Consider the following 27,356-nt stretch of genomic DNA (forward strand, 5'->3'; position numbering starts at 1 on the left):
TACCTCACAGTATGCAATTAGAAATGAACACGTCAAGGGCTAAATAAGTTCAGTTAAATGCAGTAGGCAAAGTATACTCAAGTTCCTCCAAAATTAAAATTACCTTGTAAGGATAAAAAAAGCCTTGTTTTGCAGTGCTAGGTAATTTTTTATTAATTTCATACTATTTCCCTTTCAACAGTGCTATTCTAGACTTTCAGTTTACTTTTGTTTTTCTTGCTCAGAGGGGAACAAAGATTTTATTTGCAAGACTGTGCATGTTAGTAAGTCTAGATAAATATAATCCATAGCTGATAGTTTATCACTTCAAGAAAACATTTCAAGTAGAGATTAAAACTAGGAGAGAAAAAACAATGCAAGAGGAACCCAAGGCTGTATGAGGAACTCTCCTGGGTTTCCACACTTTTTGCTTCATTTGTTCCTACATCGGTACTCCCAAGAGTGCATCTGAAAAGAAGGTGTGAACTAAGTAACTGAACCACATGAAGTCTCTTTACTTCTCCAGTTACTGCGTGCCTTTGTGACACACCAACCACTCCTGCCCAGTTTTGTTTTTTAACCCAAGTAGAATAAGCAAAGTTTCACTTTTCCTTTGTCCTGCTTATGAAATGCTTTTGGCTACTGCAGTCAAACTCATCTTCTGAAATGCAGTGAGTAAGTTCTGGGAGAGGGAGGATGGGGACAAGTGAACAAGAGATGCTTTGACTTTATTTAAAAACAGCAGTGGGGTGCTTTGCATGGGGGCAAATGCTTGTGAAGTTACTCTGGTCCGAGGGGGTCAAAAGACACTTGACAATCTTGGCATGAACAGAACTCAGAAATCCAAATGCAAGTGTTCATCCAATTGTTAGTTACTGCAAGAATGTGATGAAACGAAACCTAAGAGGCAGTTAAAAGAAATCTGAGGCAATTCGAGTGAAACAAAACATTAAGTCAAAGGAAAATATTTTGCAACAATTTTAATCTCAAGATTCCTCCAATCTACAAGAGCCCAAACTTGAAGTATGTGTTTTAAGTGGACAAAAAGGCTGACCCTGCAGTTTCAATCAGCAAAACAATAATCTAACATTCCTGAATGAGTCAGAAATGAAACCCAGGTATTCAACTGAAGAAATACTGAAAATATTTTAATAATTTAATTCAGTATTTTTGTCATAGCCTAGAATGGGTCTTTTTTATTATGATGTGAGAACCTGATGGGGTAGAAATCCTGATGATGTAGCTACACACAAAACAGCTTCAATACAATTCACTTCAAAATAACATTCCCATCTGCATATTATACTGCACAAGTGTAAAGAAAGAACTGTGCACATTAAAGTGTATACTGATTTTAGAGAGAACTACCTGTATGCAGTCCAAGACAACATTCAACCTTTAATGATACTGAAATCAAGTTTATGAAGAACAGATCTCGGTCTAACTTCAGGCCAGAAATCAGGCTGGAAGATGAGTGATCAAAAAAGACAATGTTTTTCAAGTAATATAAATGGTACCAAAGTTAAGTGAGCCTTACAATTACAGTAGTTTCAAATCTAAGTCTGCAAGACAGACTCACAATGTAATGGCCATTCCATGAACTTCCATGCATTCAACAAGAAAATACAAGCAAAAAGTTTAGTAGTACATGGTGCCACAAAACAAGAACAGAACAGAAATTTTAGTCTGCAGCTTTGCAATTCTCTAAGTTACATACTTGTGTCACAATAACAATCCAAGCATACAGATAAATGCAGGTACTTAAACAGCACAATTTCTACAAAGAGACCCTCATTTTTTAACCTGATGCTCTTAATCTTCTAAAAAAGGAACTGCAGCAACTTGGTGGACATGCAAAAGAAATGGTGCATGTCAGAGACTTAGTGCTTCAACAGATTTTTCATATCAGTGAATCCATCTGGATTCCCAAACTTGTTTAGAAGAAAGAGTAGGACTTGCTTATGCTTTTCAAGCTGTGGAATAAGCAGAAAGATTTAGAATTCTGGCTTTTTTAATTGCTGATTTCAGATCAGGGTAGATGCTAACATGACAAACTCAGCTACCATATCAATGCAATAAATATATTTAGTTCCTTTCTGTTGTAAAATCTTTTGGAGGGGGAAAAAGCCAACAGAATTGTAGCTGACTTCCCCTTTTTGATGTATGTGTGTCCCCGTGTCCCCCCCCCCTCCTTTTATTTTGCCTTGAAGCAGCTTCCTCAAACCAAAGTGATTAAATACTCAGATTAAGATTGAGATCACCATCTTAAATTAGACAACAAAGCAAAGTACCACTCCTAAGACTTCAAACTCTAAAAAAATTGAAGTAAGAGTTGTCTGTGGGGCAAACTATAGACTAATGAAGTCTGTGTGCTCCAAACACCATCTTCCCTCAGCTTCAGTACATTCTAATTATTACTGTATATAAACAAACCTGATACATTTCACACAACTTCAATGTTTCAGTATTCCCCCTACTCCCATTTGCTTCCTACACAGGGTGTTTTTGAATTCTGGAAACATAAAAAATAAAGTATTGCTTAGAGTGAATCTTACTTGCACTTTTAATTCTGTGCAGCAGCAGTTGGTCTCACCTCCATTACCTACAAAAAACAAAGTGAATGAGCAAAATACACACATACATTTCCTTCCCTAATTTAAGAGATGACATGTGGCATTGTCCAGGATTTTTAGAAGGAAAAGTCATTTAGCCACCCCCTGTGTTTACAAGTTCCTCAAAATAAGCAAACAGAAGTAATCAAGCCAAAGTACGTACCTTGATGTTCACTGTGCGAGTTTTCAGCACTGCAGGATGTGACCAAACCATCCTTCAGCAGTCTGTCAGCTATATTCACATAACCATTGTCCAAGTGTTTCTCCACTGTTACTAAATTAACATTCCCATTAATCCCTTTCACTGTAATTGTGACATATTGCTTCAATAATAGTTTTTTCAACTTCTCAAGCACTAATGGAGACCATTCAGCTTTCTTTATTCCTGAAAAAAATGACAATCAAGTTTGTTCTATCAATAATTCCTTTAAGCTACAACTTAAATTGTACATACATATTTTGGAAAACACAATGCTAAATCTTCCTAATATAAATAGCTTGAATTCTAGAGATAATGAACTAAAATCAAGTTTTCTAAACCAGCCTTTACCATGTTTACCAATATACTATTTCAGAAGACCATCTCGTTGTTTACCAGTATTTAGGAATTAACACTACTATTCAAAGAGGTAAAAATTTATAATGTTCAAGAAAATCAGTCAGGGGTTTTTGGGGTGGGGTTTTTTTGCTTACTTTGGGGAGGTTCTTTTACCTGCAAGTGAACATGTAATTGTCTGAAAAGGCAGCTTTAAATAGGAATCAGTGATTGGCAGCACCTTTGAAAGGGGTAAAGTTTCTGTGCTGCCATAGTCTCCATACAGGACTTTCACTGCAGACTGGGAAGCTTCCAGAACAACTGCTCTGTACCAATTGCCATTACCTGAAAAGATTGGGACAAGAATGGTCCTGTGTGAAGAATCATCTCATAAGCACAGTTTATCCCAAGAATAAGAAAACATAGAGTTTCCCAGGAATTTGTCATTACTGTGGTGGATATATAAAAGGCCAATTGACAAGAAAACACAATTAAGAGATCCATAAACATTTTCAAGTTGGTGCTTTTCCTTTGCCTAAAGCAAAAATGAAAGCTGTGTTTTACATTGGCCAATGAAATGGAGGGACAAATGACTGTCTCACCTGAAAACTGAGCACAACAGGCTTCACCCAGTTTAGGCTGGAAGGGCTGTTTGTTACAAGATCTACAATAGTCTTCCAGTGAAATCAGCTCCTTGTGGAGCTTCTTTTGATCTGCAGAAAAAACCCACATTCACTAACCACATCTGAGTACAATGAAGAGCATACTTAAGCCCCCCTGCTCTCACTTTTGACATTTTTTAGGTTTTTCTACTGTCCAACATAGATTTCTACATTGTTCAGTTCTCTACACATATTCATTTTATTAACTAGCTTGCCAGAGTGACTTCTTGATGGTATTAGGAACACTGAACACTTTTTCTTACCTTTATTTGGAACGGGTACAGCATAAAACAAGTCTGGGCTTACAACTTCTGTTACCCAGACAGACATGGTTTCATCTATAGCCAATTCAATTGACTTCCAGTGCCCAAGTGAGGTTGCTAATAGAAATTGTAAGAAAATGCAGTGTTATCACTGTCCTCCAAGCGTACATATATTTTAAGGAACTGTTATTCTATTTGATATTTATATATTTTTTTTTTAATTTCAGACATGACTATATGTCTTCCCTTCAGGAAGACAAATCTAAACCAAGATAAATGATGCTTACTCTACTGTTCATAAACTGCTGGCATATGAAAGTAGCTAAAGTAAAAAAACACCTCAGAAAAAATAAGATCTTGGAAAGCAAACATGAGAAAAGTTTCAGTCATAGAAAGTTCTAATTTTCTGATTCCTACAGAGTAAAACAGCACTAATTTAAGACAAACACAGCAATTTTTATCTTTCCCTTTTTGTCTGCAATGCCACCTGCAGAGCAGCTGGTGTTCCAACTGTAAGAACTGACAATATAACCATTGATATTAATTTTAGTTAAAGAACAAAATAACAGTTTAAGGCTGGAATAATGAAAACTCTTGTTAAATCTAAAGTCAACATTCCTTTAATTACCTTTTTGGTCAACAGACTTGTTTGGGAAGTAGTTTTTATCTTGTAGAACTTCCTTTACAACCAGTTTTTCTGAAGTTAGTATCTCATTGATAATTTTTGGACAATCTGTGGAATTGTCAGTAAGCACTACACCTGCCCCATCTTCAGAAAGGGAAGTTACTGTGGCTTGAAGTTCTAAGCCTGAAGTGCACATATGAAATCTTCTTGTAGCTTCTGGATTCCATTTGCTATTTCCAGGCTTTATACCTAGGAAGTAAACTAACTGTTAATTAGTCAATAAAAGTCAATTCACTGACTTTCCTCAACATTTTAATTTCCTTTAAAAAATACTTTTAAAAAATTATGTAGAGCATACGCTGAAATATCAAGGCTACTTTTACTATCCTAGGGCAACACATTGTTATTGACCCTCATAACTGCTTTCCCTCTTCCTCCTTTTTTCTAAATGCCCACATTTCCTCAGGACTCTCAAGTTTTATCTTCTATATTTTATGATTCAATCAAGTAAATTTTTTGCCTTAGCATAAACAACAGTATTAAGTGTTTTTGAATCAGTATAATCAGGCCTTTTTGTTGAAGGAGCAGACAAAAGCTAAAAGGGTGAGTGGGGGAACAGCAAAAGACACTTGAACAAAATAAGGTCTTGTTTCCACATTTTTAATTTTTAAACGAAGCAGACGACATCAAAAAGAAAAAAAAATTCTGTAGATTTTTGAATAGTGTGGAAGAGGAATTTGCAGAACACTGAGAAACAGGAGTACAGTGCCAAACTCTTCAGGAGTCAAATGAAAGAGAATTGAAAGGCCAACTTGCTTCATTAAAACAGATTAGCTCCTTTGCCTGCACAAATTTTGAGAAATAAAGTTGCACAAAAGCACATTTACTCCTAGCAAGGCAACAACCAAAATCTAGTAAGTTCTGCTTCTTCTGTAGTGCTAAGCAAGCTCCCTTTGACCAGTAAAGCAGTAAGCAAAGGCCATGCAGATCACTCCAGAGAACTGGCAGGAGCTCAAAGAAGAGAAAGCAAACAAACCCAAAAGAACTGAGTTCTGCTTATCACCTGCTTCCCCCAAATCAGCAAGTCCCTAAATGCAAGACCTCTTACAAGAGAAAATTCCTAAGATTCACCTGAGAGCCAGCATTTAATTGCTTGAAATGGAAGTTCTAGGAATGAGGATGAGATCTGTCGGATATTATTCAGTGGCACTTCTTCAGTATTTCCATAGTCCACAAAGCTCACTCTAACACTTCCATCTGAAGTGATACTTTGCACCACAGCACGGTACCAGTTACCATCCTCTAATTTTAAAGAAGATTAAAAAAAATTAATAATGACTTCACACATTTCCTAAGTCTACTACCTTTCATTTGTTAGTAAATAAATACAATTCTTTGCTGTCCTCTGACAATGTAAATTATCAGCTAATATTTCATTTCACCCTATAAAACAAAACTATTTTAGTTGGTTACTTGCCAGAGTAAAAAGCACAGCAAGGGTCTCCATTCTCAAGCTCAAAAACATCTGGTGGTGTTTTCTGACAGTATTCAGACAATGATTTGTTAAGTGAGTTTAGAGCAAGTAACTCTGAAAATTAGAAAGGAAAAAACCAAAGGTGAGATCAATGAAATGGACTGACTTGAACATTGCTGTTCACTCTACAGTTTACTTGTAAACCTTCGAGTGCATTCCTTGACTACAGAAGTCAAGTAACAAATATCCCTCACTTTTTAAGAGCTGCCCCATATTTTTGTTTGAATGCCTTTAGCTCCCTCTTCAGCCACTGAATTTTGTCGCATTCTTTTTATAGCATTTAAAAAGCCAGTGGCTATCTGAAGTCTTTATACAAACTTTTGGCAGAGAAAAAAGACTACATTTTAACTAATCCAATAGGAAATCATGTCTCAATGGCTGCATTTTCTCATTTTTGTGTCACAATTACTATATCTCTAAGTTTTTATAAATTACAACAGCATACTAGAAGAGAGCTCCAGTAAATTTCACTCTTCCAGTGAAAAAGAAATATTAAGACATCCTTTGGCTGGGTTATGGTAACTCTTTCACTTTACTGCTTATCTTCAACATTTTCAGATTTCAATACCATGATTCAATTTCTTTGTCACTCCACTTGTATTCTTAGATAAAAACCTCAGAGGTAAGCCTTCATGCTGTAAGCTTACTTGACATAATAGCTCATTAGAACTATGATAAATAACAAATCAGAAAGCAAAGAACCTATCAAAAAGAATTAAGCTGAATAAACTTACCATGGCTGTTTGAAATCTGACAGTAGAATTCTCCAGGATTGTACACTGTACATAGTATGACACTGAGTGTTTGGTTAAGAGTTAATTTAATCCACTTGCACATTCTTTTGTTCCTTGTGTCCTCTAGAGAGGACAGAGAAAAAGCACAGAATTAAAAGAAATTAAAGTAATTTTACCAGAAAGAAGCCCCATCCCAAATGCTCATTTACATCCTCAAATTTCTTTTTATAAACTGTCCAACAGACTAAGCATCAGTGAGAGTCTCCTTGCAGAGTAAAACCAGGTAAGAGAAATATACCAGTTGTTTGATGTATTTCTTCATAACCAAACAGAGCAAGCCATAAATAGCAGGGAAAAGTAATCACACAAAGAGGTAAAGACTAGCTGGCAACAGCCTATGCAAGAGGGACACTGGAAACCTTGGTTCCTGGAAACAGGGTAGGAAGCACAGAAGAAAGCAACACCTGCCACCAAGACTACTGGAAACAATCTAAGAAGGAAGAGCAAAAAAGGTTACTAGAAAGACTAGTTGCAGAAATTTGCAGTGTGTATTATACTCAGGTACCTGAAATAAGCTGACTATTTAACACAAGTTGTAGAATACATCATGGGAACTATATCACAGCACACTGGAGAACACACCGTTTAAAATCCGCATTCAACAGCTCTGGCTCAGTGATGGAAATTACAAAAAGGTGAGAGGTAACCAATAAGCCAATGAAGAACAAAACAGATCCTCAATAAGGTCCACAGATCAAAATGTGTTTAGATACAGAAAGCTACTGTTTATTTGAATTTTTTGTAAGATTCCTTACTCTTCTGAACAAAGACAAGGAATAATTGTGTCCTAGCCACAAGGCATCTAGTGAGAAAGATTGAAATTGTTTGAACATAGACTTGACAAAGAAGTTTTCAGTACCAATGGATCAGAAGATAATACATTATGTTTGCCAGACACAGGGAAAAAAGGAACTTAGCATGCTTCACATGAGAGAAGCCAGGAATCCTCCCCAAGATTTCAAAGAAATTCAACGTAACTTTTGCAAAAATCTCTCAGATTGAAGTTCTGGTCACTAAATTCAAACAAGGCAATTTACACATAGACTTAAAGCTTTTTAAGATACCACAGTCAAATTTTCAAGGACTTGGTATGTGGGTTTACATGTAAAATATAGGACAGTGAAGATGAAAACAGAGAAAATATTATTTGCACTTAATGGATAAGGGTGTAAGAACAAGCAGGTAATAACTAGTCATAGCCTACTTCAACTGGAAATTTTAAGACTTCTAACCAGAGCAAGTGACAACTTCCAAAAGCAGGCAATTACAACTTTGCTAAGCTGGACACCTGGACACACACATACAGACACAAATTGTTTATGGCTAAGTTGCCATGGCTAATCTTTGGACTTGTGAAGGCTAGACTAGATGAGCCCAACTGAAAAGCTCTTACCAGGTAAGAGCATGCATTCTCTGTACCCACCCTAGCAGGAGGTTAAATAATGCCAGTGCAGCAAGATGTGTTCATACTCACCCTTGGCTTGCCCAACATCACTCCCTCTGGCTGCTGGTAAGGCCATGCTCAGTTCCTCAGCTGCACAGCCTTCCTTGATGAGAAGGCTCGATATATTTACTGCTGGAGTACCTGATGCATCTGTAAGCTCCACCACAGATCTGTAACTCTCTTTAGCCACTACTTTTACTGTCAACACTTTGTCTTTCACCAGTTTTTTCATGTAAGAAATACCTTCTGAGGTCCACATTCCTAGTGGTGGCTTCACACCTAAAAACGTCACATAGTATGGAAAGGTTCTGAGGTCAGTCCAACTCCCACCAATGTGTGGACAGGTACAACAACTGCAAGTACATTCTGAAATATCTTTCACATTTTGTAGATATGTCATGACAGTCAAGAATTCTGGAAATAATGCCAACCATTACCTCCATCCTTCCCCATGTTTCAATGTGAGATACTACAGGTGTGATGGTTATGTAATACCACTTGTTTTCCCCCCATCTAGTTTAAAACTGCTTATCATTTACTTCATACCTGCCAGACTACATCTTATGGCTTGAGCTGGCAAATCCATTAAGCTTGGAATTATAGGACGAAGTCTGGTCAGCGGAAGAGAGTCAGAATTACCATAATCCATATAGTCCACCAAAACAGTGTCTTCAGAAGCATAAGCTATAACAGCAGCACGATACCAAAGGTTGTCTTCTAGAAAGGAAGTCACAGATGTAATGTCTGAGAACAGAATGATTTTTTTTTGACAGACCAATATAAAAATACATCCATCTCAGTGCAGCTCAGAACTACTAGGTGTTGGCTAAATAGCATTTTGAGAAGCAGTCTGTCAGAGCAGCATCATTACATATAATCCCATTTCCTCTGTCCTTCTGCTGGGGACTTAAATTTCAAAGATACACTTATTTCCAACCCTGGGGAAATAGTATTTAGTAACATAAAACCCCCAAATTTTCCATGAACTCTTAAAAAGCTATTCTAAATAATCTGAATCCAGAGTTAAAAGAGTTTGCTCAATAAAGAAACATTTTTAAACGGGTATTTTACACATATTATTTTTTAAATCACTATCAAGCATTATCCACAGCTAAAAAAACCAGAGACAAACTTTATATGAAACATTCCTAAACATAATTATGAGATGTATCTTTTTCATAAGAAATTTAAGTGACATAACTTAGTATTTTCACTCCATTTTTACCTGTGAACTGGGCACAGCACACATTACCAGCAGCAGGACGGAAAGATGGACTATTGGGAAGTTTGTCACAGTATTCATTAACAGATGCTTCAAGCTCAGCAAGTTGACCTGATGTTAAAATACATAAGTTTTGGAACACAGCCTGTCTTGCAACTATTACAAAATAATTAAGCTCAAAGCCTGAAAGAACATATTGTAGTATAATAGAGAATTTAGAATGTTTAACATTGATCAATCTAGGGCTCTTCAATAATTAACATCCAAGAGAGTCCTCATGTGTGTCTGAGGAATCACAGCATTGAACAGACAGGGAAAACCAGTGATGGATTTTTTCAGCGAAGTGACAAAGCTGAAGCCAATGCAAATTGAAAGCAAGCTAGTGGAGGCACATCAAGAAGAAACCAAGGAAGACAGCTCTTCCAACAACAGGCAGATGATGAGGTAGCTACTTCTTCCCAAAGGACACACTTTCATACTTCATACTGACTACCGAGAATTAAAAGGCTGCACATGCCCAGAGAAGAAAAATTCACCTTCCTACAGCCACTCCCCATCAAACAGAAAAATGCCATACTAGGCACTCGAGATCCCATTTATCCCTATCACTTACAGGCACTTTGCATCTGTTGACAATAAAAGGTGTCTGGATTTTGGATGTGGGAAACCACACCAGAAAATTCATCTCCAATATTTAAAGAGACAAACTTGGCAACTGAATTAGCACAGTGAGGAGAGTCTTCAACCTCAGGTATATTTTTTTCACTTCCCTTTGAACAGTTTTCTGATTCTGCACATAAAAAAGAAAAAAAGGTTGCCAATCAAAAGCTAGCTGACTTTGGAAATATAAACACACTGAAATAGTTTATTCTTTGTATTGATGCATTGGACATTGAAAGCTCCTGTCATATTATAAAATTAATTCTCACATAATAATGACGATACAAATGTTTTATACTATACAAATGTGTACGAGCTGATGTCAGTAGTCATCTGAAGGAAGCTCCATTAGCCAACATTTTTTAAGTTTGAGGTGATACTAGTGAGCAGCTAGAATACTATGCAGCACAAGAGGACCCAAAATTCCCCAAGTTTAGTCTGATTTGCTTGCTTACCTCTTGGAGAGTCTCCTTTGAAATCACTTCCTGAAGTTAAATGAGACTTCATTTCTAAGGGAAGTTTATTTAGGCAGTCTTCTAAAACACAGATGCAAGAATAAATGATTTATCATACAAAATAGCCATCAGCTAGTTTCACTTCATCCTCTGAGCCAGATCTATAGCCCTATCACATGGTGAGCATGTTCTACTTATTTATTCAGCACTTAATGTTTAAAATGCAAAACAAAGGTACCTTCAGAGTAGCTCAACTATTTGAGTTCTCTGAGCACATTCACAGCTCCAAGACTGTCTGACTTCATAAAATGACCAAAGCAGTAACAATCAACATTTACCTGCACTCACTAAAGACTATGAGCTGAAAAACTGATTATAGCTTTTCAGACACAAGGATCTGTAACTTACCTCATTATTTACAACACTATGTAATGATTTAGTCAAGATGTCATTGTAAATCTTGTTTCCTCAGCTATTACATACTCGATTTCTGATATATGAAGCAGTATTCCAAACTTTCAATACCATTATTTTCAAAATAAAACCTCAATACAAGTGTTTCAGTTGCTTATAAAGTCTGGAATGAATGCATGGAACATTTCAAGAATGCAGTGATATTTATGTGCTCTTCTCTCCAAAAGGCTGGCAGGTTACACATCACTTTGCCACTAGAGTGCTGTGAAATACACTCAGCACAATCCTTAATCAGTTGAATTTATATGAGATTCTTTTGAAAGACTGCACAGTACAACATGGAGATAAACTTCCTGCACATGAACAAGTTTAGCAAGCTAAGAGGATCAACAACCACATCCCTGAACGTTTCTGTGGCCTGCAAATCAATGAAATGGATGTGGTCTTGGCACTACACTGTTCCTCCTCTGCAGCTATGGAAAACCTAAACAACAGTGTCTTCCACGTGACAAAAGGTACACCTTGCATGGATTGATTTGCTTTGACAATCAAACCCAGCTCAACTGAAAATCTGAATTCTGACTCCTCAAAGGTCTGGTGATTGGCTTGTCTCTCACTGAAGTTTGCTAAGTTAGAAACAGAAATATGCTTATAGTTCTCCAACTGGATACAACAATATCCAGTGACTGTTCTTTCTTCTGGATACTTAGTCAGCATGTATGAAATATAATGAAAGCTGGTAAAATCCTACCTGGAACTAGAAATTGATACTGTAATTTTTACAGATTTAAAAATGCATGAGAAAGAAACAAAATGGTATGGAATTTCCATGCATCTATTAAAAGAGAAAAATAAACAAGAAAATCCAGAACACACTGAAGTTAATTAATACAGTTCTACTGGAAAAGTAACCTTAGAAAAATTTAAGGTTATTGAGCTTAGTAAGGTATTTCAGGTACTCACAATTTATGGAAAGGTGAAATAAAGCAGAATTGGAAAAAAAAAAAAAAAGAGAGAAGTTGGGAGAGTGACAAGAGAGAGCAGGGCATAAGAAAAACCATTCATCTTTTACAGGGGCTGGGGAGCAGTGTGAACACGAAAGTGGCAATTGTGGTGGGATTTTTACCCACACAACCAAGCACTTACCAGAATCTGGAAGAACAACATCTACAGCAAAACTCAACCTCACTTCCTCCTGTAACGTATCAACACCAGTTAGTGAATAGTGCTTTCCCATGAGCTGAGAAAAAAAAAGCTGGCAATGCCTTTATTCCATCCTTTTCCTTTTGGATCACAATGGGCAAAGAAACACTTAATGGACTGAAAATAATTATAATTAGAAGAGGGGACAGCAGATTATTTCCGCCAATCTAAGTGACAAAATAATTAAGGCCTTCAGAAATACTGCCTTGCATATTAAAGCTGCTGTTGGGGCTTGAAGTGCTATCAGTTCAACTGACTTCTGCACTCTCTTCTAAAGAATTGGGAAATTAAGGTGAAAATAAATAATCCCCAGAAGTTCAATTACCCTATTTAAAAGAGGTACAAGTTATGTTTAATATGGAGCTGTTCAGCTGCAGCTCTTTGTAGTAACAAAGTCCAAGAAACACTGCACAGATATACTGAACATCAATGAAGAACAAGTGCTGAAGACACACACGTTCACCTCCTCACACCCGTTTCACAGGACAGGACAACTCAGCTAAAATTCCCACTTATGATGCTCTCATAAATAAGAAGAATCAAATTCCACCTGCTCCCTCATAACATTAACACCCCAGAGTAGATTATAGCTACTGCTTTATTTGCTGGCATCAACTTTTAAAACATCCAATAATTTAATTTAACCTGTCTTAATATCATTCAACATGCAATCTATGCATGAACTTATGAGAGCTACAAAAGGTGAACAAGATTAAAAAAACCACTTCTGTCCTTTAAAAATAAAGTGACTGCAAATATTTTATTGTTTTATTCATATACCATTTGGTATATCAGTTGATCAGTTTCATTAGAACCCAGTCACAAGTACATACACAGCAACTAACAGGATGAACTAACAGAAGTCTCATGACATGAAGCCTTTCTAAATTCCTTCAAAAAGCTAAACAGATGATTAAGCTACTTCAAAGACGTACATGACAAAGGAGTTCTACAGAGCAAACATGAGGCTAGCTGGAGGTATGCAAACTTGTTCACCTTCATAAATGTAATCCCAAGAAACCACAAAGACAGAAAAATCAACTACTGCAGAAGAGTTCATAGGAAGACTGGAAGAAATGTTTGGCTCATAGTAAGATCAAGAGAAGCTTCAACACATTAGAAAGAATTGTGCCATCTTTAGTTCCTTCTACAGCAAAGAAACAACAGCTTAATACTGCATAAATACTACATTAAATGTCCTTCTCTAATAAATTTCCAAGGCTCTAAAAGTCAGCTTGTGATTTTTTCACAGAAACAAGAAACCAGAAGTTTTCTGAATTGGACACACTACATCTGTTTCCTTCCCACAGTATTTCTCTAGGAACATCATACATGTCTTGATTTTTAACGTTTTCACAAATGTTTTTTTATTAAAAAAAAAAACAGGGTTGTCTGATAGTGCTTTTTAGAGCTCTAGAAGTAACAAATTTCTGAATGCTTCTCCCAGTAATGTTTCCTTTGAAGCACTGATCATTCTAAAAGAAATTTGTTCCTCTCCTGTATAGGCTAAACGAAGCACATTGCCACTCACTCACAGCAGATCCATTGAAGACAGAGTCAAAATTGTATTCCATACCTTAAGATAAACTCCTGTCTTGGTTGTGCTATTACTTAAACTGTAATCAAAGAAAAATATGTCAATTTGAAGAACCAAAGACTGACAAGTAGTATTAATAATACAACCTACTTGCAAACAGATAAAAGGCTTTGTTCATAGTATGTGATTTTTGCCAACCCTTATTCCTCATCCACTAAAACACAGAATTATAAATATGGTAAAAGGTAATAATGACAGGCATAAAGTAATGCAGTACTAGCCTAAGAATAACCAACATATTTTACAGCAATAGCACCTTCCCATGGTCATTTATGTTGTAGTGGAGGGACATTATTTAGCAGAACTTTCAATAAACTTACTTCTGTTTAAGGGGCTCACAAACTACTCTGTGTGCTGGCCAATCCTTTTTCTGACAATCTGCAGAGCAATAGTATGTTTGCAGACACTGTGAACATCTGAGCTTTCCTAAAACAAAGAAAGAAGACAGAAGTCTGAGCAAAACACGTATTGGAAGGAACAACTGCTAAATACCTGCTTTACAAAGCAGCTCCCCTGCACATAAAAATAAGTATTTGCATTCACATACAGCTATCAGACCTTGCTGCCCAAATGTCCCAAATTCCTTCTACATTTCAGGGAAAAAACCCCACCACTTTTGATAAAGAAATGCTCTCTTCTGCTTGTCACTTCTGTTACTCCAACTATGTTCTGAATAGTCTACACTTGTGTCTGAGAATTAAAAATTTACCTCCATTTAAAGACATTTCTGAACAAACCTGATCTGGTTTCACTGATAAATGTACTGTATGTCACAGACTACAGGACAACAAGCACTTACCAAACAGACCACAACGATGGCAAGTGCCCCCTTTAGGGGGTGGTACTAACAAACTCAAGAAACTCTTATCATAGCAAATAGAAAAAGCATTCTTAGAGGAATATTGCGATTTCTTTGGCTTCCCATTAATCCAATTAGAATGTGACACCTGTGGAAGAAAAACCTGAAGTCATTCTTACTGGTAAAAAGCTGCCCATTAGGGTAGAAATATTCTAATACACAAAGACATGACAACAAAAGGAGACAAAACTTTTAAGTTCTAGAAAGATAAATACATGCTGATAATTCCTGCTATCTAGAAACGCTCAGAATACTTGGGGCAACTATAAAGTGAAATAACTCACAGTATTTTCTTTATCAGCTGCAGCTATGCAGTTCTCTCTACCAGTTTTGTCTTCCATAGAACTTCCTAGAAGCAGAAGTATTTGCAAAGGGATCTGATTAACAACACTAACACATGCCTATGTTATGGAATATTTGCAGGGAGAAACAAGGCTCTTGGCTACTCCTACTGTTCTGCCAGCCCATTTGAGCAAATTGAGATGCTTGCACCATGACACACTCTGGAAGTCACTTGTTTTCTTTCTGATATTACATTTATTCAATAATGCAATCAGTGGTATTATTAAAACAACAGTTTCACCTTCTGTGCTTATCACCCAATACTGAGAAACAAAACACTCTGAAACAAGAGATTGTGACTTTCCAGTGAGTGCCACATAAACCTTGTGCTTTTTGCTGAGTTTTTCTTTACCAAACAACTCTTAGAAGACGTTCAGCTAAGCCTGCATATCAATATAGTAGGAACTCTTGTTTTTATAAGTGGGCAACTCACCCACCTACAAAGACTTTGTTTCTGTTCTAGGCTGCATATACCGTTCAAATCTTAGTCTGGCAGGCCTGTCCAAGGTCTCCACTGAGACAACATAGAACTCACATGGCCATTTTTTACCCATCTGGAAGCAAGTCAATCTTGTGAACTCTGCCTGAAATAAAACTCTTGCCTAACATGAAATCATATTTCATTAACTCTCCAGACCCAACATGTTTGTACATAAAACTGGTTCAAAATGAAGTCTTTTATCTCTCTCCAGCTTGGAGTAAGAGAACATGGATCAGACAGTACCAAAGCACTTAAGAGGTAAGAATCATTGCTGAAGGAACTCCAACTCCCACATACTGGTCCAAATTCCCTAACACTTCAATTATCCTGTTGGGTTTTTTAGTTTCTGAGGCATTTCAGCAGGCACAAGTTTGGATAATTAGGAGTTGTATTTACAAGACATGCTCATACTGATGATGTGTATCAACAACAAACCATATACACAATCACAGAAGAATAAAGTCAAGATACCTCTGTCAAGCTTAGGACAAAGTCTCTCTTATTGCACTTGTGCTGCTAAGACTTTCTGTACTGTTCCTACGTTTGTCAAAAATACCCTGTACTGTTTGCTTACAAAATATTGGATTTTGTTAAGTATTTCAGAAACTCAGCCTCAAAACTAAAAGCTTTTCAACAGTAAGTTGGTACCTGTGACCCTGTTGCTTAAATCTGCATCTGCAACTTCATTATGTTGAAGATTAAGTGGTACTGCCATCATGTAAAGGTTGCCATTAGAGTATGACCCAAGGCGGCTGTGGGCCAGGTAACTGCAAAAGCATGGATTTAAAGATTAATTCAGGCAGGCTCACAAATTAAAAGTATTTTTGGTTCATATTCTGAAGATATATTTAAGCATTCATTTTGGAAGGCTAATTCTCTACCATCTATTTCTTTTGTTTGCACAGCAAAGCACTTTCTGCATTAAAGAACTCAACAACGAAAACTACATTTAAATGATGAAAATTTCTTTAGGAGAGGAACACACCGACAAATAGGAGTAGCCATCAACACCTGCACGTGAAGGTCGCTGCGTCCCTGGAGGAGACCTCGCTGTACTTTCATTAAGAGATGTTTGTAGTAATAAAGAACACAGGCTGCCCTCCTGGGTTCCTTATGCCCGGGTGTCTGAGGGAAATCACTGCCCAAAGAGCGGCTGCCTGAAGGGACACAATGCCCTGAGCTCTGCCGAAATGCAGTTTCAGCACCTGCTTTCCAAATGCTAAGACACAATGAGATGATTTTAAATGAAAAGCATAGGAGAAAACAAACTAAAATGAACCTGCGAATAAAGCAGAGTAGTCTTCAAAGTGACACTGCAAACCAACTCCACCAGAAACGCGCTTTCGACAACCGCAATTAAACAGGTGCTATTAAAATTAAGCCGTTTTGAGTAACTCAGAATAAAATCAGACAGCCCCGTCCCACGGCCTCCAGCCAAGCTCGCAGCCAATTCCGCCACCTCCGGCCCTCTCTGCCCCCAGCAAAGGGTTCACCCCCCCCCCCCCCCCGGGCCGCCCCCGGCTCCTTTCCCGGGGGACAGCGAAGCGCTCACCCCCTGCCCCTCTCTCCCTTCAGAGCAGCGCTCACCCCCGGCCGCCTCCTGCTCCTCTCTCCCTTCAGAGCAGCGCTCACCCCCGGCCGCCTCCTGCCCCTCTCTCCCTTCAGAGCAGCGCTCACCCCCGGCCGCCTCCTGCCCCTCTCTCCCTTCAGAACAGCGCTCACCCCCGGCCGCCTCCTGCCCCTCTCTCCCTTCAGAGCAGCGCTCACCCCGTGCCCCTCTCTCCCTTCAGAGCAGCGCTCACCCCGGGCCGTCCCCTGCCCCTCTCTCCCATCACAGCAGCGCTCACCCCCTGCCCCTCTCTCCCTTCAGAGCAGCGCTCACCCCGGGCCGCCCCCTGCCCCTCTCTCCCTTCAGAGCAGCGCTCACCCCGGGCCGCCCCCTGCCCCTCTCTCCCTTCAGAGCAGCGCTCACCCCCTGCCCCTCTCTCCCTTCAGAGCAGCGCTCACCCCGGGCCGCCCCCTGCCCCTCTCTCCCTTCAGAGCAGCGCTCACCCCGGGCCGCCTCCTGCCCCTCTCTCCCTTCAGAGCAGCGCTCACCCCGGGCCGCCCCCTGCCCCTCTCTCCCTTCAGAGCAGCGCTCACCCCCGGCCGCCTCCCCGCCGTCCGCGCTGCCCCACGCGGGAAGCAGGGCCGGCCGCTCACTCGAGGACCGTCGGGAACACAAGAAGCAGCGGCCCCCGCAGGCCAGGGACGGCTCCAGCCGGTCCCGGCGGGTCTGTGCCGCTCATTGCGCCCCGCCCTGGCGGCACCCCGGCCCTCAGGGGCGGAGCGGGGCATGTGCTGCCCGGCCGCTCGCAGGCGGCGGTGCGGCCATCGCGACCCGGGAGGCGCGGCCTGAGGAGCGTTACATTAGTCCGGGTTACTCCGAACCTCATTCAACCTGGTCATGAGCACTTCCAGGGATGGGGCGTCCACAACTTCCCTAGGCAGCCTGTGTCAGGGCCTCACTACCCTCACATCAAAGGGTTTTTCCCAATATCTAATCTAAACCTGTCCTCTCTCAGTTTGAAGCCGTTCCCCCATGTCCGATCGCTACACGGCCTTGTAAAGAGTCCATTTTCAACTCTCTTGTACCTTTAGGTGCTAGAAGGTGTTCTCGGGTCTCCCCGGAGACTTCTTCAGGATGAACAGCCCCAGCTGCCAGCCTGATCTCATAGCAGAGGTGCTCCAGGCCTCTGAGCATCTTCGTGGCCGTAATTACCAATGGTTGAACCAGTAACCCAAATTTATTTCATACCAATTCAGAAAATGACTGTAAGAGCTATGAAAAAAGCTGAAATTTGATACATAACAGTGATGAATTTGTATTTTAAAGTATTTGAATTTTGCCCTGCAGCCGAGAACATACATCACTTCATCTTCATTTCCAACCTGTTCTCGCTTTCCTTTGTCCTTTTTCATCTTTCTTTTCCATACAAGGTGTTTTCCCCTTTTCTTCAACTCTTGTTTCCTACCTCCATGCCTCGATTTTCATGGAAAAATAAACTTCATCTTCAACACTGCTGCAGTTTTATGCTACTACTCAGACATGATCTCAGGTGTTCTCAGTGCTATGCAATTAAGCTTTCACAAAAAATAAATTAATCTGATCTATTTTAGTGTCTACATTGTTGTACTTATTATTAAAGTGTATAAAATCAGTGATGGATTTTATTTTTACATGCTCTGTACAGCAGGGAATAATTATCTCTGTTCACAGAGAAGTAGCTGAAGCACAGCTATTTTGCCTTAAGTCATTTGGCATCTGGTTGTGACAGCACTTCAGTCTAAATCATCTGTGTTTAAGTCTAGGATCCTGTCTGCCAAAGTAAGCATTCTCAAAAGTGAACAACACAGCTGAGGGCTGCTGTGTTTTCTCTCAGTGGTTTAGATACCACCTACTAAAATCAAAGGAAAGACTCTTCCTAGCTCACATGAACCTCCAGACCCCAGCTCCAGCCTGACCTGAAACGGAGTGGATCAGAGGCTGCTCTTACAAGAAGAAGGAAAATTTGGTGGGATTTGGTGGGATTTCAAGAAATCCACATGCCAAATTGCTCAGCATTGCATATCAGAGTAGGCACACTTGCATATGGGAGATAGCAGGGAGACAATGATCATACAGCCTTCATCATCTCCCTGCCCCGTGTTCCTCTGTCCCTAAGAGCAGCCCAGTAATCCTCATACCTAGGAAGAACTAATATGAGTAAGGCACTAAGAAATACTTCTCTGTCATTCAAACCCCTCTCAAAAATATTAGGCTTTCTTTGTAGCTTAAAACATCTAGATAAGATGACATGGCATCCTGTCCAGCTGAACTATAAAACTGTCCAGCGTTGGGGAATCCATCACTTCCTTGGGGAGATTATTCCAATAGCTGATTTTTCTTATTGTGAAACATTTTACTCCTGTGTCTAATCTCCTCAGGAGTGATTTGTATCCATTACCCTTTGTGTTTTCCCATTTCTCTCCACTGTTCTTTCTATGTCAAAGTTCTCAAACCTTTATGTTCTTTGTAGCTCTTCTCTGGTTCCTCTCCAGCCTGTCTGCATCTCTGTTGTGTAGCAGGGACCAAAAATGAACATAGCATTTCAGGTGTAGCCTGTCAAGCACTGAGTGGGGCAAAAACTTTATCTGTGCTGGTGATGCATTGTTGATGCAGCCCAGCATCCTGTATAGGATAGCCTTATCCTACGCAGCCATCCTGTTGGCTTTCTTTGCTGGAGCAGCATCCTGTTCACTCACGGTGAGCTGCTTGTCTACCAGCTGCCTGTTACACAGAGCTGCTCCTCAGATGGGTAGATACCAACCTGTGCTGCACTTCTGGATTACATTTTTCTAGGTGCAAGGTATAAGTTGAACTTAATAAGGTTCTTATTAGCTCACTCTTCCTGCCTATCCAGGTCTCCCTGCAGGGTAACTGAGAGTCAGAGTAACTGAGGAGAGTGCTCTTAGCATGGAGGCTGATCATGAGCAACATCCCAGGAATTGCATGAGGCTGGTGTGACTTGTCTGCAATTGCTAGCAAGAACTTTGGGCTTACCTTTGTGTAGGTTCTGTAATAACTGTACCAGTGTGTCACTAGCTCTAGGATCTAAATGCTTAGGAGCCAGCTGAGGCACCACTGGTGCTACATGCTGAAAAAGGACAGTCCAAGCAACATATAATGAAAATAATTTTTTCCAATTGTAACTTACTCAGAACACTTGAGTGATCATAGTCGCACTTGGGATTTACCTTTTACAGATCAGATGTGATGGTGGTGGCAAGCAGCTTCAGCAGAGATGATGTCCTTACCTGACACTTGGAGGGAAGATAGGCCTTTGTGAATTGTGCTCCTGAAGACCCCTGGCAAACTGTGCTTGCTCAGAATAAAATAGTTATACAATGAAAGTGATTCCCAATAAAGAAAATAATAACTCTTTATGTAATTTAGCCACAATGTGAAATGCATGAATCAATTCAACCTGCAGTAATTACATTACAACAGATCAGCCCTCTGACAAATACAGAAGATGGGATTTGGGCAAGCTGGACTCTGCTGCCAGCTCCTCCTTGGCAGTGCCAGCCATGGCTCTTTGACACCAGTGGTCTCACAGGAGTGTGGGGTATCACTCAGCACTTCTGCCGTTTGAGCCACCTCATTGGTCTGCCTTAAAGTGGAGTTGCTAACACTTCTTTAGCTGAAGGAGAAAACATAGGTTTGTAAGCCCTTTCAGTGGGCAAAGCTATAGAAATACTCTGGATAATTAACATATGTCATCTGGAAACTGAGCAATTAGATGAACACTTTCCTTTTTCTTATATCACAAAGTATGAGCCAAAAGTCAGAACTACAATCTTTTGAATATGTGGGCCAAATTCTGCTTCTGCCTCTGCAATGCAGAGCTTGTCTGCAGCAGACAAATCTGTTGTGTAGGACTGTCTGTCTTTCAGATGGTAAGCTCTTTCTCTCTCAGGAATTGTTTTCCTCAACATTTGTACGTGCCAAGTAAGAGCTATGGCTGGCTAATTAAGAGGTATAGTAATTCATTCTGATTTAACAGGCATGCAAAGTGGTTTGGGGAAGGATTATTTCTCTCTGTGACCTGTCATTGTCATTCTCTAAGTATCTGTGGCTGCCTACTGGGGATAAGATACTCTTCAGATGAAAATTTGGCTTAAGCACAGGTATTAAAAGAGTCAGAACTGTCAGCATCTGTTCTGGTACTAGAGCTGTAGGGAGTCCAGCTGAGTACAAAAAAAATCCTTTTTTTTTTTTCTGCCTTTAAGGAAGGAACTTCACTAACGGGCTCTATTTTCTTAACCTGATTTTAATCCTTCTCTAAAAAAATGTCCAGAATAAAAGGCAAAAATCAGATGAAATTCTTCTAGGTTTGTTGAAACACACTAAACCACATACATGTAACATCAGTGGGACTGCAGACAAAGTGTACAGCAAGGTAAAAGCACAAATCTTAAAAAGACTTGGGCCAGAGTACACTGATGTCTCTGCAGTTGTCTTTAAAGAACTAGGAGACCAAATAAGAAAAGAAGCATTTGGCCACTGAAGTGACTGTGTTACAGAGCAGCAGTGTGAACTTTGCAGCTCAGCTGCAGAACAGCAGCAGTAGTGGGAAAGAACCTTTCTGAAAGCAAAGCTTAGACTTGTGCTGCATGACAATTAGTGAGTGTTGCATGGCACTGCTTTCTGAAAATAAACAATTTTTACTTATCTCTGTTCCACACCTTATTTTTTATGTATTTTTAGCAAGATGGAATGCACAGCATAATTTGAGCAAAGCAAGGGCTAGACACTTGCCTTTAAAGTGTTATTTGGAGGTTAAAGTTGAGGGCATGAGTGTTGTCTGCTGCCTACTTCCATTTGTGCTTTCAACTTCATGCTTTTAAAGACATTGCCTTCATATGACTGACTCCTCTGCTGCTTTAGAGGTGATGGCCAGGACATTGTTTGATTACCTGAAGCAGTATCATCTCTCCCAAAATAATGGACATTGAAATATTTATAGTTATGATGGCACTGAAAGTTTTACAGATTGATTTTCTCTAAGATCCCACTGTTGTTTTTAAGGATTAGTTAAAACGTTTTGTCCTGGTTTTGGCTGGGATAGAGTTAATTTTCTTCCTAGTAGCTGGTACAGAGCTGTGCTTTGGATTTAGGATGGGAACAATGTTGATAACACACTAATGTTTTTAGTTGTTTCTAAATAGTGTTTACACTATTGTCAAGGACTTACAAGCTTCTCATACTGCGGCAGCAAGAAACTGGGGTGGGAGGGGAAACACAGCTGGGACAGCTGATCCCAGCTGGCCAAAGATTAATCCATACCAAATGGCATCATCCTCAGTAAATAAACTGAGGAAAAGCTGACCAGGGGCCACAGTTTGGGAATTGTCTGGGCATCAGTCAGTAAGTGGTGAAAAATTGCATTGTGCATCACTGGGTTTGTATATATTATCATGATTATTATTTTATTTTCTGTTACATTAAACTGTCTTTATCTTGACCCACAAGTTTGAGTCTTCCAGTTCTCTCTCCTGCCCTGCTGGAGAGGGGAGTGAGCTAGCAGCTTTGTGGGGCCTAGCTGCTGGCTGGGTGTCTTGGGTTGCAAACACTGGGGTTAAACAACAGGTTCCAAGAAGCATTTTCTAGGACCAAATTTGCAGTTGCAGCTTTGAAATTCCAAATACCTAGAAAGAATATGGAGAAAAATAACTTGCTCTGAAATGACTCTCTCTGTTAATATTTGTAAGTGAAGCAATGCAGCACATAGTACTTCTACTTCGAAGGTCATCCATGAAACAAACTGAAGAAATCATCACTGGATAGGTGATGATTTCATACATGTAGGTATGTGTATGCTTTTATACGTATATAAAAATAAATTATCCAAAATAAAGGAACAAGCTGATCTAACATCAAAGTCAGCCTTGCTATGAGTAGGGGATTGGACTAAATAATTTACTGAGGTCCCTTCCAACCTGAATTATTCAGTAATTCTAACTTGCTTTTTATGCTGTTATGTTTACAATGTTACTGCAGGAGAGATGCCAGTGCTCATTTGAGCTGAGCTGCTATAGCAAGTACAACTGCTTTCACTTACCAGCTTGTCTGTTAAGGTATTTTTTCAATTTATTTTTTTATTAAATAAAATGGCCTTTCTGCTGTGCTCTGGATTTCAAAAAGCTTTGTGTTCCACTGAAAAACTGCTGATCCCAGCACTGAAATGTAGTCCAGACTTTTGGTGCCCACCAAAATTATTATTTTTTAATTGAGAATAAGGAATGAAGTACAACAGGTGCTTAGTGAAGCTGTTTATCAACATTACTAGATTGACTCTTGCATGGCATGTGTGTGCAGAGGGTTTTGACATAATGTCAAGGGGTTGGTTATGGAGAATGAGATATGCTGCTTATTTAAGGGAGAAGATTCTATTTGTCATTACTTGCACACTGGATCTTGCAAAAAGGAGAGGCGTCTTCATAACCATTTCTCTGAAAACTGCTGGGGTGAAGAATCCCTCCTGTAAGGCAGCTGCTCAGGGTTGTGGTTTTAGATAGTGCCATGGAATGTCTGACATTAAACCCCTTATTTAATATAATCATATGTTTAAATAATAGGAGAAAAAAACCCCACCCCACCTAGATTGAAAAATTATCTTGTGAAATCACAGAATCAATTAGATTGGAAAACATCTCTGAGATCATCGAGTCCAATCTATGACCCAACACCACCTTGTGAACCAGAGCACGGCACTGAGCGCCACGTCCAGGCTTTCCTTGAAACACCTCCAGGGACGGTGACTCCAGCACCGCCCTGGGCTGTCCGTCCAGTGTCTCATCACCCTTTCTGCGGAGAAATTCTTCCCACTGTCCACCCTGAATGTCCCCTGGCGCAGAGTGCACCACCAGCACAGCCCTGTGTCCTATATCCAGCCGCTCGGAGTTTTTAGCGCCGTCAGTGCATCGCAAGCTCCGGGCGGCGCGGGTGGGAACGCGGCAGCAGCAGCACGGGGGCGAGGGAAGGCGGCCAGACGGGTCCCGCGCCACCTGCCGGTCCCGGCGGCTGCCGCGATCGCCCGCTCGGCCCTGGCCAGTCCCGGGCGGCAGGGCAGGGAGCGCCGGCCCCGCCGGCACCGCGGAGCTGTCCCGATCCCGCCGCCCGGGGCTGTCCCGATCCCGCCGCCCGGGGCTGTCCCGGCCCCGCCCACCTCCACCGGCCCCGCCCGCCGCCGCCATCTTTGTTGATGTGTCAGCGCGCCGGGCCCGGCCGGGAGCGGGACCGCGCCGCGCTGAGCCGGCCATGGCCGCGGTGCCGCCGCTCCTGCCGCACGAGTAGCGACCGGGTGAGGGCCTGCGCTGCAGCGAGGGCGGGCGGGCGGATAGGGAGGGTGGGTGGGTGGATGTTCGGAGCCGGCGTCCCTCAAGCCGTGCGGGCACTGCCGGGCTCCTCGAGGGGCCGGAGCGGGGCGGCCGAGGGCGCCGGCGCTGGACGGGACGGGACGGGCGCTGCCCGGCGGGCTGGGGAGGGGCCGCGGGGCCGCTGATCCGCTTCACTGTCAGCAGGCGATAAAGCCTGGGGGATGCGGCCGCGGGGGCGGGGGAAGGACGGGAGGGAGGCAGAATTCCCCCGTGTGGCGAGGGGCTCTCCCCGTGCGGCTGGGGGCACCCGGCTGGCAGAGGTCGCGCCGGGGCCGTGGGCGAGGCGCGGGAGGATGGAGCGAGGTGACAGCAGCGCCGGGACTGAGGTCCTGCCGTAACAACACCTTCCTGGTCAGGACCTCCGAGCGGGCAGCGCAGGCTCCTGTGCTGGCTCGCAGTCTCTTTGTTTCTGTACAGCTGTCTTCTCCGCGGTATTAATGAGGTTGTGCTGTTTCACTGGCTGCGTGTTGATTTTCCTGTATGGGTAAATAACCAGATAACAAAGCCCAGCAACTGTTCCGAAGGTTATTTTTTAGAGCCGGCTGCGGCGTTGGTGGTAGGGTACGTGTCCTTGTTTTTGCAGATGGCATTTGTAAAAGCTGCTTGCCCTTCTAGGTTTGAAAGAAGGACTTCAGCAAAATTGTTTTGATGTAGGCTTGCAGATTTTGGCTCTTGTCCTGGAAGAGTCTGCACAGGTGAGTCTGATACATGTATACTTCCAGCGAGACTCTGTGCAGACCAAAAGAGGATTCCTTAGAGAATTTAAATCTGTGTGTAAGATGAGAAGTATGGCATTCCGGCTTTAGTGTTGATTGCCTTTATAGTCCTGTAGAGCTGCTCTTCAGAAGTTAAAATGTTGCAAGCAGAATACACTAAAAATCCAGGTATGGCCCCTGTCCTGATATATATAAGGAAACTGTGAGCCACAGCTGTGTTTCTCTCTGGGCAAGGAAAAGTAATCACTGGCTGCTATGAATGCTTATATTGACATTGACTTCAGAGAGGAGGTGGTTAAGCTCTGGAGATATGAGAAACTGAAAGTATGGAGATGTTTCAGGAGGCTGTTAGATGACATTTGAAGTGTCATATGTTTTAAATTAAAAAAAAAAGAACTAGTTCTATATTGCTTTTGAGCTCTTTTATTTTTCTGAAAATCTTCAATCAACAGTTCTTGTCTCTTGTCTGGAAAAATACTGGAAAACAGTATTTTTTCTGTCATTTTATAAGACTCAGTGTGGAGTTGTTGACAGTTGTTTGTTGGCATTGTTGGCATTCACTGTTTTGAACTGTGGAGAAAAGGACTGAACAACCAAATACAGAGTGGCTGATTTGGTCCTAATTAGCAGCTCTGTTGCTTAATGCTACCTGAAGTTAATACTGAATTTCCTGAAGCTGACTTTTAAAAGAGGTATTAAAAATAGAAAGGCAGTGTTTTTCTGGATTTAATAGTGTTATTAGGCATGTTAAATTAATAGATGAGGGCTCCAGGAAGCAATATCCTGTACTTAGTCCTGGGCAGACTTGTTCTGAACTTATTTTCCAATTGCCAAAGACAGTATTGGATCATCTCATGGATAATGCTTACCTTCAAGTCATAGTCCAAGACTCTTCTGCCTCAAATTGAGGGTGAAAAAAAAAATACCCATGAGAAACAAATCAATGTCAGAATAAAGGGGAAAACCATGACCCTAATTTCAATAAGTACATGGAATGCTGATACTGTAATAATATTGTCTATAATACTACCTCTTAGTTTAATTAACAGAAGTCAGTCTTCTGTGGAGCTCACAGTTGACTTTTTCACATCCTTAAAGGATTGGAGTGTTTGCATATTTGTTTCCAGGGATACTGGAGAAACTCTAGGAAAGTCAGGTTTGAAAACAGTACAACTCTATTATCCCCCAAATGGTGTTTTTCAGTATGTAGTGACCATACAGACAGTAATTCCATGGCTGAATTTTACAGCCTTTTGCATGCTCTGAAAACAGCATTTGAAAAGAGCCATTGAAAAGCAAACATGCTGCAATCTCCAGTGCCAAATATGACAAGATCCATATCTTACCAATGCCATGACACTACAGGTTTGTAAGAAGGTCTGCCAGAGCTCTGGCTTCTGAAGTGTGAACAAGAGTTATGGCTCTGTTAGAGGTGTAGAGGACCTGTCATAGAATGTGTGCTTTGTCCAGGTTGTGTACTCAAGTCATAAATTTGATTTCTTCCCCTCCCTTAAGGCATTCTTCTTTGCACAGGTGATGTTATCAGTGTCAGAAGGTGAATGCAAACAGGGTTCTAGTAAGGACAGAGCTGCTCCTGGCCTTGTAAGCAGAGCTAAAGGCAGGGTGCAAAAACCTGAAAGGTCACAGTAGTGCTATTGCTGGCATTGCTTTAATTTGTTGCTGAAGTAGAGGCTCATTTTATTGTCTTGGAAGAAAGAGTTGTTCTGTGTTGAAGACACACAGAAGATTACAAATGTGTGTGTAAACCCTGAAGTGTCCAAGCCTTGTGTGATGTTCCTAGTGAAAGGATGCTGTTGCTAATGTGTTGTTTTCCCTTGATAAGTGAGCTTCCTATGTGGGGCTCCTGTGACAAAAAGTAACACTCTCAGGGTTACCCCATGGCCGGTGTTAGGGTGGCAGCAAATCCAGTCTCACTTGTTAAACCGTAACTGATGAACTTTATTTTGGAGTTGTGCTGTTGACTCCAGACATGGAGTT

The 27,356-nt window shown here is 40.9% G+C and overlaps 2 protein-coding genes across 3 annotated transcripts in view; one reads left to right on the plus strand and one right to left on the minus strand.

Annotated features, from left to right (window-relative positions):
• Window positions 1–1,859: 1,859 nt before the first annotated feature.
• TDRD1 (tudor domain containing 1) lies at window positions 1,860–27,258 on the minus strand. The gene is given in 28 exon segments (XM_062496622.1): window positions 1,860–1,952; window positions 2,535–2,581; window positions 2,755–2,976; window positions 3,304–3,471; window positions 3,729–3,839; window positions 4,052–4,168; window positions 4,680–4,925; window positions 5,808–5,978; window positions 6,154–6,264; window positions 6,945–7,067; window positions 8,479–8,727; window positions 8,995–9,165; window positions 9,674–9,781; window positions 10,284–10,460; window positions 10,786–10,866; window positions 12,346–12,394; window positions 13,979–14,018; window positions 14,320–14,425; window positions 14,799–14,946; window positions 16,961–17,033; window positions 17,781–17,956; window positions 17,958–18,075; window positions 19,916–19,990; window positions 20,107–20,129; window positions 22,458–22,469; window positions 24,010–24,879; window positions 25,058–25,118; window positions 27,254–27,258. Coding segments are annotated over 28 exon segments (3,951 nt in total).
• Window positions 24,452–27,356, plus strand: part of CCDC186 (coiled-coil domain containing 186) — a 35,700-nt gene continuing 32,795 nt past the window's right edge. The window contains exon 1 of one of the 2 annotated variants that reach the window (XM_062496938.1): window positions 24,452–24,566. The gene's annotated coding sequence lies outside the window, so the exon portion shown is untranslated. The remainder of the gene's footprint in view (window positions 24,567–27,356) is intronic. The other variant, XM_062496937.1, reaches the window with a different exon arrangement.

The sequence above is a fragment of the Cinclus cinclus genome, chromosome 7, assembly GCF_963662255.1.
Source record: "Cinclus cinclus chromosome 7, bCinCin1.1, whole genome shotgun sequence".
In the NCBI taxonomy this organism is placed as follows: domain Eukaryota; kingdom Metazoa; phylum Chordata; class Aves; order Passeriformes; family Cinclidae; genus Cinclus; species Cinclus cinclus.